The sequence below is a fragment of the Orbicella franksi genome, chromosome 5, assembly GCF_964199315.1.
Source record: "Orbicella franksi chromosome 5, jaOrbFran1.1, whole genome shotgun sequence".
NCBI lineage: Eukaryota > Metazoa > Cnidaria > Anthozoa > Scleractinia > Merulinidae > Orbicella > Orbicella franksi.
In genome coordinates, this window is record NC_138149.1 from 4600861 (window position 1) to 4613825 (window position 12965).

Genomic DNA, 12965 nt, shown 5'->3' on the forward strand with positions numbered 1-12965 from the left:
TACAAGATAAGTTGGTACACACGTGTGAAACAGAAATCTGGTAAATTAAATCATGTTTCCAACTGCATAGCATCAAAAGGAATATCTTCAAGAAAAAAATGATTATTTTTTGTTGTTGTTGCTGCTACTGCTACTGGTTAGAATTACAATAAGACTCTTGCAAAGGAGCCAGCCATAGAAAACAGATACCTCTTTCATTTCTCGCTTTATATTCCGGGAAATAAAAGACGAAAGCCATCAATACACTGCGTTCAATTATAGAGAAAAATAGCTCAGATAGTGCGGGTGTTGAGTAAATAAAATGATCGCTCTATTGACGGCATGTTTGTTTTTTGCAATCCTTGTGCGCGCGCTGGATTGCGCGCGAAAACTGTGTTCGGCCACCTTAAACACTTCCATCGCTCCACGTTCTCCGTTGTGACGGTTTCCGCGCGGAAATTCTTTTCATTTGTTGACCCGGCATACTATGCTGCATGCAATTCAACGCTAGCTCCAAGATGTCTGAGGAAGTCAACAGTGCGATCCTGTCACTATTGGAGAAAGAAATCCCTGAAGGACGCCAGGGTTTGAGAGATGGCCATGAAAACCTGGCGGGAAAAAGCGAGCTTCCGATTGGCTGAAAAATGACTGTTTTGTTCTGATTGGTCAGATTTAGCGTGCTCGGCAAAGAAAGAAAGGTCGAAGAATTACTACAAATCATTTATTTAAAAGAGTTCAAGAGTCCATCATGGGTTATGAGCCATTATACCATACATACTCTGCATGTATGGTAGCGTATGCATAATGTTTCGGGGCGTTTTTGGTTTTATTTTAGTTTAGTTTCCTATATTTTGGGGGCGGTATTTTTAATAAAACAATTATTCCACTCGCGCTTGTTGGATATGAGATGATTATATATAGCCAACTCAGCGCTACCTGCCTCAGTGGCGGATCCAGACCTTGAGCTAAGGGGGGACGGGGCGTAGGAGGCGTTTTTGTTTTGCTTGCCCTGCCGGCTTTTCCTCCTTCTGTGATTTTTTCCTTTTTTACCCAAAATAAGGGGGGCGGACCCCGTACCCCTTCCCTAGATCCTTCACTGTGGCTCGTTGGCCATCTACCATCTCATATTCAACAACTGCGATGGAAATAATTGTTAAATATTTTACTTACATTTTTCTGGCAGCTTTGTGTGGCGTGTTTGGAAGCTTCTGCTTGAATCGAGGTCTGCAGCTGGAGAAGGCAGCCCCTGCAGCGCTGATGAGAAATGTTGACATCCTGCTGGCGTTTCTCTTTGATTACGCCTTCTTCGGCCAGCAGCCGAGCCTCCTCACCCTCCTAGGGGGTTTGCTTGTGGTGCTGTCAACTGGTGGAGTGGCGCTGGCCAAATGGTGGAGGTCACGTGACTCCAGTTTATAAAATGGCTGAGATGCACATCAAAACTCGTGATCATATTAACGTAGTATTTTGAGGTTGAAATAACGATATTTTCGTGGACTTTTGTTGCATGAAATTCCGTGAATTTACTGCTTTAATGTTTTTTTCTATCTGTAACGACGTGATCTGTTCACAAAAATTCGTAAGATGAATATGTAACGGTGATCTGTGAAATAAGACAGCTAGAATCGACAATTTAATTTTTCATTTGTAAGGCCGTTATCGCTATGAATAGAAATACGAGATAGATAAGAGATGAAAAAACCCTTTCCTATTTTCCGAAAAGCAAGATCTTGTATCTCATTTCATCTTTAACACCAATCCCTTTTCAGAAACTAGATTAAGACATCAATATTTCACTTGATCATGAAAATCGGATAAAATGAAGAAACTTCGTAAAACCGTAACTATACATTTTCAAGACCAAAATATACGTTGTGATCAGAGGTTCTTTTTGTCTCTGTTCACGACACCGCAGCGGACGAAAACGAATGCCTGACGGCAGGTTGAACTAAATTATTGAGATTTTTATCCTTAGAAATGGTAGTTCAAACAGGTGCTCTAGTTGGAAACAGAAATATCTGAGGGGTACATAGTAGCGAAGGTATTTGCCAGAGTGTAATCCGGGGGGTACTCCCTTACAAGGGCTATATAGGTATGTGCGGCCCTAAAGGGTACGATTTTTCAGCCGTTTTGGTCATAAATAGGGCATCGATTTTGGCCATTTTGGTCAGAAATAGGGTATGTTTTCTGCACTCTGGTCTTGAATTAAGTATGTTTTTTAGAAGAAGCTTTTTTTTCATCATTATCGATAAGACCGTCAACAAAAGCCCTTCATAAGTTATGTTGAGATCAACTGTGCCAGCCGCAACAGAAGTTTTGGTCAGGTCATAAATAGGGTAGGGAAAATCGCAGATTTTGGTCATAAATAGGGTTTTGGGAGGTGGGCCGCACACCCCCACCCAATTTTTCTGGGAATACCCCCCCTCCCGGGAGTGTAATATACCTGCATTTAGCTGATTGTATCGTGTGTTTGAGTTTTACCTTATAAAACTGAGTGCTCTTAAATGAAGATCCAGTAAAATGCTTTGGTCCGATCTCATTGTTTGCTGACAAGTTGAGTCGTTTCATTCTCAATAATGAAGTCGTTTTGGAATAACTGTTTTTTGAACAATAAGCATTAATTTAGATTGCAAAAAAAAAATGGAATCCGCACCGTAACTTTAAGCGGAACCGTTTAAAAACTAAGGCAATGAAGAAAAGCAAATTATAATCGATGATTCAGCACGGTATCCAGTCACTTCTCTCAAAAGTGAGATCGCTCCACCTAATTTTGCTCCAACAAAGATATAGTTCACCCCAAACGAGTCACACAAGAATTAGCTTCGCACCATACAAAAGTAACTGCGCTCCAGACTCCGACATTTAGTAGTGCTATACAGGAGATTAAAAACAGACTACATTGTATTTTTCGTTCTTTAAGCGTGGGTGAGACGACCGTAATTAATCTGATGTGACATGTTCCTCATATTGTTTTGTAACTTCCTACATGGAGCGAAGTCAGTTCTCTTGGGAGCGATGCAGCTTCTTGCGGAGAGTGATCTAGCTTTTTGTGGGAGCGAACGTATTGGGAACGATCTCGCATTGGAACGAAGTGACCGTAATGAGCATAGACCTGACAATATTCCAGCACTTTGTGGGCGGATTAGATCTAAATGGCATAATATAATTTTTTGTAAAATTGTAATTAAAAAATAAATAAATTAACAAGTCTGCGAACAACCGTCAAAGTTGTTTAATGCTCTTCAACTTTTTTAGGGACACAAACAATTGGAGTGAATTTTTTTTTTTTTTTTTTTTTTTTTTTTTTTTGCAACGAAAATGTCGGAAAGCTCGACACACCCAACCTCTGTTATCTACCCAGCATGCTATGCAAGCAACACAGACCAAGATGGCGGAGGTGGAGAATGCGCTTCTATCTCTAATCGAGAAAGAAATCCCCGAAGGGCGCCAGGCTTTGAGAGATGGCCATGAAAACCTGGCTAAGGTGGCGGCATACTGCGAACAGAAGTATATAGAGACAAATAACCGATATAAATCGGGCGCGGATAGGGGTAAAGCGCTGGAAGAAACTAGAGCCGTTTTGGAGGAAACGAAACAATTCGCTACACAGTCGCTAGCAAGTGTTGCTTATCAGATCAATTCATTGGCTCTAAACATGCTCGGTTTGTTAGATCAACAATCTTTGAAACTGCAGGATATGGAATCGAGGATAAATCATATTTCGGAGGTAAGACTGTCCAAATGTTTACTTCAAAACAAACCTTTTACAAGCTAGAAAGATTGATATTGCTTTACTTTGCCAGAATGACAAACTACGTGTAAGACAGTACATTCTCACACCATCATAAGAAAGAAAATCCTAACATGGGCTAGCAGAGAGGGATTGTAAACTTCAATCTACAGGCGTATTGTCAATTTGAAGCTTAAATTACAGATTCAGCTCATGTGAGAACATTCCATTGTACTAAAACTCAGACTTACACAAGGCTTCCCCTGGCAGCAACTAGTAGGTTGATTTTCTATGAGTGAGAAACCATTTGGCTAATTGCTCAAATGAAAGTTCCCAGGTCATACAAAAGACGTTCTTTGAACCTCTGATGTTTATCTGGGCAGTTTTGAATTTCACAGCTGCAGTGGTCACACTAACAGAAATCCCTAAGTGTTTCACCTGCATGAAGCTAGAAATAACAGTCGATTATTGGATATTGTTCGTCAAAATTTGTGAAATTTTCTGACCTTTTTTACATTGTTATCAGCCTTCACAATCAAGCTCCAAAATGACCCAGCTTTTAGTCAGGAAGAGGTTGTTAAGGGTTGCAAATGGTCTCTGAATTACTTCCAGAGCTGTGAAGTGGTTGAGAGTATTGCTACCTATCCAAGAGACTGCAAAATAAATCTCATTCCTTTAGTTCTTGCTCCTTACCTGGCAAGCTTGACAAAACAAAGCAACTCTCAAGAGTTTGTAACAGGCTCGATTTTTGATTGGTTTTGAAAACAATGAAAAAGAGTAGAAGTTTAATGCCAGTGTCTTGACCAAGCCATGTGTTTGCCAGCTAGGCATGTGCAATTCAACCAGAACTCCAATATTTTTGGACTTCTAATCAGAACTTTCCAGAGCTACTTGTTTCCTGACTGCTCATCAAAGGGAACAAAGACTCTGGGAACAAGGTTTGTTTGGAAACTAACTCTATCCACAAAACTCCCTTATGAAAGGTATCAGCTAGCAAAAAGACAAAGAGTCGCAGAGAATCTGTGAATAAGGTACTCCAAAAATAAAAGGGTCCTGATGAAACTTTTAAAACTCTTGACATGTAGGTCTTCAATTAGTCAATCAACAGAATACTACAAAATTTGTAGTTCATTTTCAATTTTTTTCACTGGATAGTAGGTAATGTTTTTATTGGTTTATTAGACTGTTGACATTCACAAAGAAAAAGTGGCGCGTCGAGAAATAGGAGTCTTAGCATCCAGTAAGCCAACTGGACGTACCCACAGAATCATAGCACCAGCAGAACAAGAGAAGCTTGTGAGATATGGAAGAAGAACTACTGACTACTCAATACTGGATCACTTGGGTAAAAAAAAAATTGACAATAGATATTAGCCTAAGTTAACCTTACAGACGTTGCTTTTGCAATGATGCAGATTTCTTCTACTGAGGAGATTTCTTGAGAAATTGTGCACTGATGATGAAGCTCTAAAGTGATCCTTCTAGCTTCTTGGTCCGACACGTTGTTACATGCAAAAATCAAGACTGAGCAACAGTTTACTAATGTGTTGTCTGTTTAGGTCATCACACAGAATCAGATAGCCACTATATGCTATAGCTTGTTATAACCCTCTCCTATATCCTAATGGGCAATTTTCAGCTGTTAATATTCATTGTAGCTGCACTCTGAGACTTAGTGGAAAATATTAAATAAATTTGAAATTTGCACGAACAGTACTGTGCATAGAGTTAAGGTATTGTGCCCACTTTTGTTATGAATATTGATAACGTGTTTGACCTTTCTGTAGGGCATGGTGTCAAGACAAGTGATCGCCCAGAAAGTCGGCGCCGACCAAGCAGCAAAAAATTGAAGCCACAAGCACCAGCAGCTGCAGCAGGAAAGGGTAGCTTACGTCAACAGATGCCAGGTGGAGGAACCTCAAGAAGGACGCCACTTACAAAACCTCCGCCCCCTCCTGTACCTCCACCAATGCCTCCTTCTATTCCTTCCTCGGAACCAGGACCACCCCCACCTTCCTCTGAACCAGTGCCACCTGCAGCTCCTTTTGCACCAGCTGATGACGTCATGGTTCCTCCACCCCCTCCACCCATGGGAGTTCCATCTGCACCACCACCCCCTGGGATACCATCTCCTCCGCCACTTCCCAGTACTCCATCTCCTCCACCGCCTCCTAGCATAGGAGGACCAGTGGCTGCCCCACCTCCACCCCCATCCTTGGCAGCACACCTACCTCCACCAGGTGACTATGATAATTACCGTTTACATTGTTTTATTGATAGCGTAGCCAGAGCTACTCTGAGCTACCCTTGAAACCTACCACAAACAAGAATTTGTGTCCCTGTGCATTTTCTTTTTAAGTATGAAACATTTAGATGCAACAAAAGTGTATATATGTAGCAGGGCTGTCAATAAGGGCCATAACCTGTAGCACCTGCTACAGCTGAGTATTTTTGATGGGCCCTTGATGTTACAGGTGGACTTGCCTACAGCTGATCCAGTTCACTCAAAAGGTAACAAGTTTGTTACTTGGGTGAAGATCAAGGCTGCAGGTGAAAACTTAATGACAGCCCTGTGTAGGTAGGGTTGTAGTTGCTAAAAAAGGTCTGATAGCTAAGAATTACATTGAGCAGACTCCAAAAGATAGTACTGTGTGCCATCTTTGCAGGCAAGCCAACACAGATGTTTTGAGGCATAGGAAATCACCAAACACAATCCTGCAGCCACCAGCACTGAGCCGTTGTAGCTGTTGGAGCACTATTTCACTCGCAATCCACCATCAATTGTTCCACTTTATGACAATCAACTTTGTATCCTATGCAGTCATACTAATCCAGCTCTTCTTTTTTATCTAGATTTGTAATATTAGTTGCCATTTTGTGGCATAAATGTTTGTTGATTTCCCTATCCTCAGATGACTTCCAATCTATTCTTTAATAACACTTTTAAATATTTTAATTTCAGATTTAATTCCTCCATCTGAGGTTGATGGGAGTAGTACATATGATTCTGTTGTTGGTAAGAGAACATTGATTTGCTGTAGACTTCTTTCGTTACCTAATCAATTTAGGGAGGGCAAATGGCCCTTCAACAAAATATTTATATTTAGCCATATTTCACTTGTCTCAATGTTTTTCATGACACCTTGTCAGTGTCTAGATTTCTTTTGCAAGGCTAAGAAAGGTCCAGGCTTGCAGAAAAGTTTAGTCTCACCATGATGCAAAATTGCAAATCTTCTCTTCACATCTCTCAATTTCTGTGACCTGTACCTCCAACATACTTGCTAAAATTAAGTTGACTTGGCTGCATATCTAATTAAGAATGCTTTTTCCTAATTTCAGATGCAATGAGTCCATTGCCCCCACCACCACCCTCTGAAGATGATTTTTATGCATCGCCATCATCACTACCAATGCCTGCCCCACCAGAGGATTTGTACCAAGTCCCTCCTCCACCGGTGGTAGGGCAGTCATGGATACCAAAGAACTACATAGAAAAAGGTACATGTAGGTTGGCATTCAACTGTTTCTCACAGATATGTATTTATTCAGGTGCAAAAAAACCTTTGTCTCCAAGTTCAAGAAAAGCTGGTCCTCTGTTTGAAGCGATTTTTTAACTGGCAATTTTTGGTGCGTCAGTGGTACTGTATGTTAAGATTCAGGAAAGATTAGGAAGCACAAGAAGCTGTTTGCCTGACAATGAAAGTCGTCTCTCTAACCAAACCATAATAGCACAAAGTCTGAAACATGCACTACAATAGAAGCCTTGCGGTCTGAAGAAACTTTATCATTTAATTTCAGAGCTACAGCTGTATGAAATAAGGGGATTGGGGATGAAGGGGGTACCTTATCAAATTACAGGATATACCTCTTACTAACCGAGTTTGAGGGTCGTACTGTAAGTTACAGACCAAGTTTTTTTCCCCATCGATTTATGGCCCAAGTGGGTCATAAATCATACGAGGGTCCATAACTTACAGCACAGACCCAGAAGATGACGTTAGTAAGATATTTATTATATCTCTACTGTGTGTCTGATGCGTTTGGGAACGATTTCTATTCACAGGGAATGGCTTCAAATTTCTGACGCACCTGGAAAGAAAAACAAGGCAATTTGAAATCGTTGTTAAGTGACTCTTAAATCATTAGCAGGTTTTCATACACAATTTCAGAAGTAAAAGAAAGTTTAAACTCTTACTTGCTATAAAAGTTAAGAATACATGGTGATAAATCACAAAACATTTTGCCAACAAAAACAGCTATAAATTTTAGCTGGTCGTACAGTAGACTACGGCCTGCTAAATTGACCAATCACAACACGCATACTAACTGAGAGTTAACAATTTTTGTTATGACATTTGGAGTATATTTTGGAAGAACGTTTATCATTGGTAAATATATTAATTGGTGTAACTTATTTGCTGTCTTTCAGTGGTGTCCCTGTATGAATATGTACAACAGAGGGACGATGAGCTCACATTTCAGGAGGGAGCTATTATATATGTGATCAAGAAAAATGATGATGGCTGGTATGAGGGTGTCACAGATGGAGGTGCAACTGGCCTATTTCCAGAAAACCATGTGGAAGTTTGCCTTTGATCTGAAATAGCTAATATCTTAATCTTTTCACTCCCTTGATTACCAAGGTTTTGACCCAAAGTAAAATTTGCAGTTATGTTACAAATAAGCAGCATGGAAGTTCTGTTAGATGGTTTCTTATGAATGGTGGTACAAAAGGTTGAATCCATAGGCTAATAGTATGGCATAAAGAACTGTACTATTTAGGAAATAGAACACATGTGCTGTGTTTCTATTGAGTTCAAGAAACACAAGTGGAAGTTTGAGAGAATGAGAAACGCTGTGGAAACACGAGCCAACAGGTGAGTGTTTCCACAGCTTTTTCACGTTCTCCCAAACTTCCAGAGGTTTTTCTATAACTCTATAGATACACAAAGAACATGTTTTCTATTTCTTTTACAAAATTCCATGATCATCAAAATGTACGTCTCCTTGCTCACACCATCATTATGTCAGCAGTTCATGCTAGTTCTGTGTTTCTATAAGGTTTAAACCAATCTGCACACATATTTTCTTTGGACTATTTTCTATATTCTGCCCAGTAGTTTTTAACTGAATTATGGTCACATTGTAAGATTTTATCCGCCGACAGAAAAATCTTCATGCAGCGTAATATTTTGATCAGTACCACATAAAAGTACTGCATGTCAATGGTCACAACAACTCTTGGAGTGAAAAGATTTCTGATCAATATAAAGAAATGAAGGGGGTGCTTGGAAAAACACCCTTAAGTGACTTATGATAAACTGTCAGATTCTCCTTTGTATTCCCTTGTGAAACACAAGGGGAATTTGACATTACATCAACAGTCACCAAGGGCCTTCTTCTGCGCGCCCATTCAAGTGGTCATTTTTGTGAGTCAAAAAAAGTTCTGTAATATACCAACCATGCAACCTGAGAAAGTTAAGTGAACTACTTGCTGATGTTACTAATAGAATAATACAATATTAGTATCACCCAACTAGTGGACTAATGCAAATCCTGCATTTTAATTGGCTACACTACTAGAGGTCTATTAGTAATAGTCCTCAAGTAGCGAAATTGGCGCAATCGAGCGCGACGCTTTGTTTCGTTTTATTCCCAAATAAACATTTCTTCAACTTGCATTTGCTAACTTTATTACTGTCTTTTCTGTCTGACTCGTTAGGTGATACTAAAACAATTAGACCCTTCGCCCTCAAGGGCCACGGGTCTAATTGTTAATTATTTCAAGTCATTTTCAAAATAACTCTTATTAAATCACACATGATCTCTCTGTAACAAAACATGTAGGTGGGTGGGTGTGGGAAATGTCTTGAAACTTCTCCTTACCCTATGTGTGGCCCAAAATTTGATGCTCATCCCATTTTCATCTCAGAATCATACCCAGTTCCTGATAAGAGTGCATATTTGTTTAAATATTATGTTAAAAATAAATTCTTTGAGTAAGCCAAACTTTCTAGAATAGTTGTACATTTTAAAATAATCACAAATATTGCAGAATAAATTAAATATAAGTATTACTTCAAGATTTTATTTTGCTGCCACTAATGCTCCAATTTTGATGTGGATTCCTCTCTTCTTGAGAATCTTTTCGGTCAGTGTACTGTGGAGTCCCGATTTTTCAAACCTCCAAGGAAACAAAAATTGGTTCGAAAAATTGAGGGTTCAAGAAATCAGAATTCCACTGTATTATTGTGTCACTCAATTTCAATTATGGAAAATATGTCATGGTGTGTTTTATATTGATGTTGTTTTCCATATTCAACCTAGTATCTAAAATTCTATGAAAAAATTATGTGTCGCTTAAAATTAATGTGGTCACTTTTGCCGGGAAAACAAAAACAGAAGCTTCCCCTCTGCCATAGTTTACTGATTAATATGTAAATATTTTGATAAAAATAAAGATTTTTTTTTTTGACAACTTTTTGTTATGAGGTCCAATAGTCCCATGCAGGAGTGGTCTCCTTGATGGAGGTAACTTTTCTCAACCCCCAATCCATCAGCCTTGGTTACCATCACCTGCTTGTTATCCTGGGTAACAGATACTTTATCTTGCATGTGTTGAGTATAATAAGCTGAAGACATACAAGATAAGTTGGTACACACATGTGTGAAACAGAAATCTGGTAAATTAAATCATGTTTCCAACTGCATAGCATCAAAAGGAATATCTTCAAGAAAAAAATGATTATTATTTTTTGTTGTTGTTGCTGCTACTGCTACTGGTTAGAATTACAATAAGACTCTTACAAAGGAGCCAGCCATAGAAAACAGATACCTCTTTCATTTCTCGCTTTATATTCCGGGAAATAAAAGACTAAAGCCATCAATACACTGCGTTCAATTATAGAGAAAAATAGCTCAGATAGTGCGGGTGTTGAGTAAATAAAATGATCGCTCTATTGACGGCATGTTTGTTTTTTGCAATCCTTGTGCGCGCGCTGGATTGCGCGCGAAAACTGTGTTCGGCCACCTTAAACACTTCCATCGCTCCACGTTCTCCGTTGTGACGGTTTCCGCGCGGAAATTCTTTTCATTTGTTGACCCGGCATACTATGCTGCATGCAATTCAACGCTAGCTCCAAGATGTCTGAGGAAGTCAACAGTGCGATCCTGTCACTATTGGAGAAAGAAATCCCTGAAGGACGCCAGGGTTTGAGAGATGGCCATGAAAACCTGGCGGGAAAAAGCGAGCTTCCGATTGGCTGAAAAATGACTGTTTTGTTCTGATTGGTCAGATTTAGCGTGCTCGGCAAAGAAAGCAAGGTCGAGGAATTACTACAAATCATTTATTTAAAAGAGTTCAAGAGTCCATCATGGGTTATGAGCCATTATACCATACATACTCTGCATGTATGGTAACGTATGCATAATGTTTCGGGGCGTTTTTCGTTTTATTTTATTTTAGTTTCCCATATTTTGGGGGCGGTATTTTTAATAAAACAACTATTCCACTCGCGCTTGTTGGATATGAGATGATTATATATAGCCAACTCAGCGCTACCTGCCTCAGTGTTGGATCCAGACCTTGAGCTAAGGGGGAACGGGGGGTAGGAGGCGTTTTTGTTTTGCTTGCCCTGCCGGCTTTTCCTCCTTCTGTGATTTTTTCCTTTTTTACCCAAAATAAGGGGGGCGGACCCCCGTACCCCTTCCCTAGATCCTTCACTGTGCCTCGTTGGCTATCTACCATCTCATATTCAACAACTGCGATGGAAATAATTGTTAAATATTTTACTTACATTTTTCTGGCAGCTTTGTGTGGCGTGTTTGGAAGCTTCTGCTTGAATCGAGGTCTGCAGCTGGAGAAGGCAGCCCCTGCAGCGCTGATGAGAAATGTTGACATCCTGCTGGCGTTTCTCTTTGATTACGCCTTCTTCGGCCAGCAGCCGAGCCTCCTCACCCTGCTAGGGGGCTTGCTTGTGGTGCTGTCAACTGGTGGAGTGGCGCTGGCCAAATGGTGGAGGTCACGTGACTCCAGTTTATAAAATGGCTGAGATGCACATCAAAACTCGTGATCATATTAACGTAGTATTTTGAGGTTGAAATAACGATATTTTCGTGGACTTTTGTTGCATGAAATTCCGTGAATTTACTGCTTTAATGTTGTTTTCTATCTGTAACGACGTGATCTGTTCACAAAAATTCGTAAGATGAATATGTAACGGTGATCTGTGAAATAAGACAGCTAGAATCGACAATTTAATTTTTCATTTGTAAGGCCGTTATCGCTATGAATAGAAATACGAGATAGATAAGAGATGAAAAAACCCTTTCCTATTTTCCGAAAAGCAAGATCTTGTATCTCATTTCATCTTTAACACCAATCCCTTTTCAGAAACTAGATTAAGACATCAATATTTCACTTGATCATGAAAATCGGATAAAATGAAGAAACTTCGTAAAACCGTAACTATACATTTTCAAGACCAAAATATATGTTGTGATCAGAGGTTCTTTTTTTCTCTGTTCACGACACCGCAGCGGACGAAAACGAATGCCTGACGGCAGGTTGAACTAAATTATTGAGATTTTTATCCTTAGAAATGGTAGTTCAAACAGGTGCTCTAGTTGGAAACAGAAATATCTGAGGGGTGAATAGTAGCGAAGGTATTTGCCAGAGTGTAATCCGGGGGGTACTCCCTTACAAGGGCTATATAGGTATGTGCGGCCCTAAAGGGTACGGTTTTTCAGCCGTTTTGGTCATAAATAGGGCATCGATTTTGGCCATTTTGGTCAGAAATAGGGTATGTTTTCTGCACTCTGGTCTTGAATTAAGTATGTTTTTTAGAAGAAGCTTTTTTTCATCATTATCGATAAGACCGTCAACAAAAGCCCTTCATGAGTTATGTTAAGATCAACTGTGCAGAAGAAGTTTTGGTCAGGTCATAAATAGGGTAGGGAAAATCGCAGATTTTGGTCATAAATAGGGTTTTGGGAGGTGGGCCGCACACCCCCACCCAATTTTTCTGGGAATACCCCCCCTCCCGGGAGTGTAATATACCTGCATTTAGCTGATTGTATCGTGTGTTTGAGTTTTACCTTATAAAACTGAGTGCTCTTAAATGAAGATCCAGTAAAATGCTTTGGTCCGATGTCATTGTTTGCTGACAAGTTGAGTCGTTTCATTCTCAATAATGAAGTCGTTTTGGAATAACTGTTTTTTGAACAATAAGCATTAATTTAGATTGCAAAAAAAAAAATG

At 39.7% G+C, this 12965-nt stretch overlaps 1 protein-coding gene across 1 annotated transcript; it reads left to right on the forward strand.

Moving 5' to 3' along the window:
• Positions 1-2878: 2878 nt before the first annotated feature.
• Positions 2879-10184, forward strand: LOC145486936 (abl interactor 1-like). The gene is made up of 6 exons (XM_081465643.1): positions 2879-3703; positions 4889-5051; positions 5494-5946; positions 6669-6722; positions 7046-7204; positions 8136-10184. Exons 1-6 carry the CDS (start codon positions 3212-3214, stop codon positions 8300-8302), a joined length of 1488 nt encoding a protein of 495 aa, XP_081321769.1. The 5' UTR covers positions 2879-3211; the 3' UTR covers positions 8303-10184.
• Positions 10185-12965: the final 2781 nt, after the last annotated feature.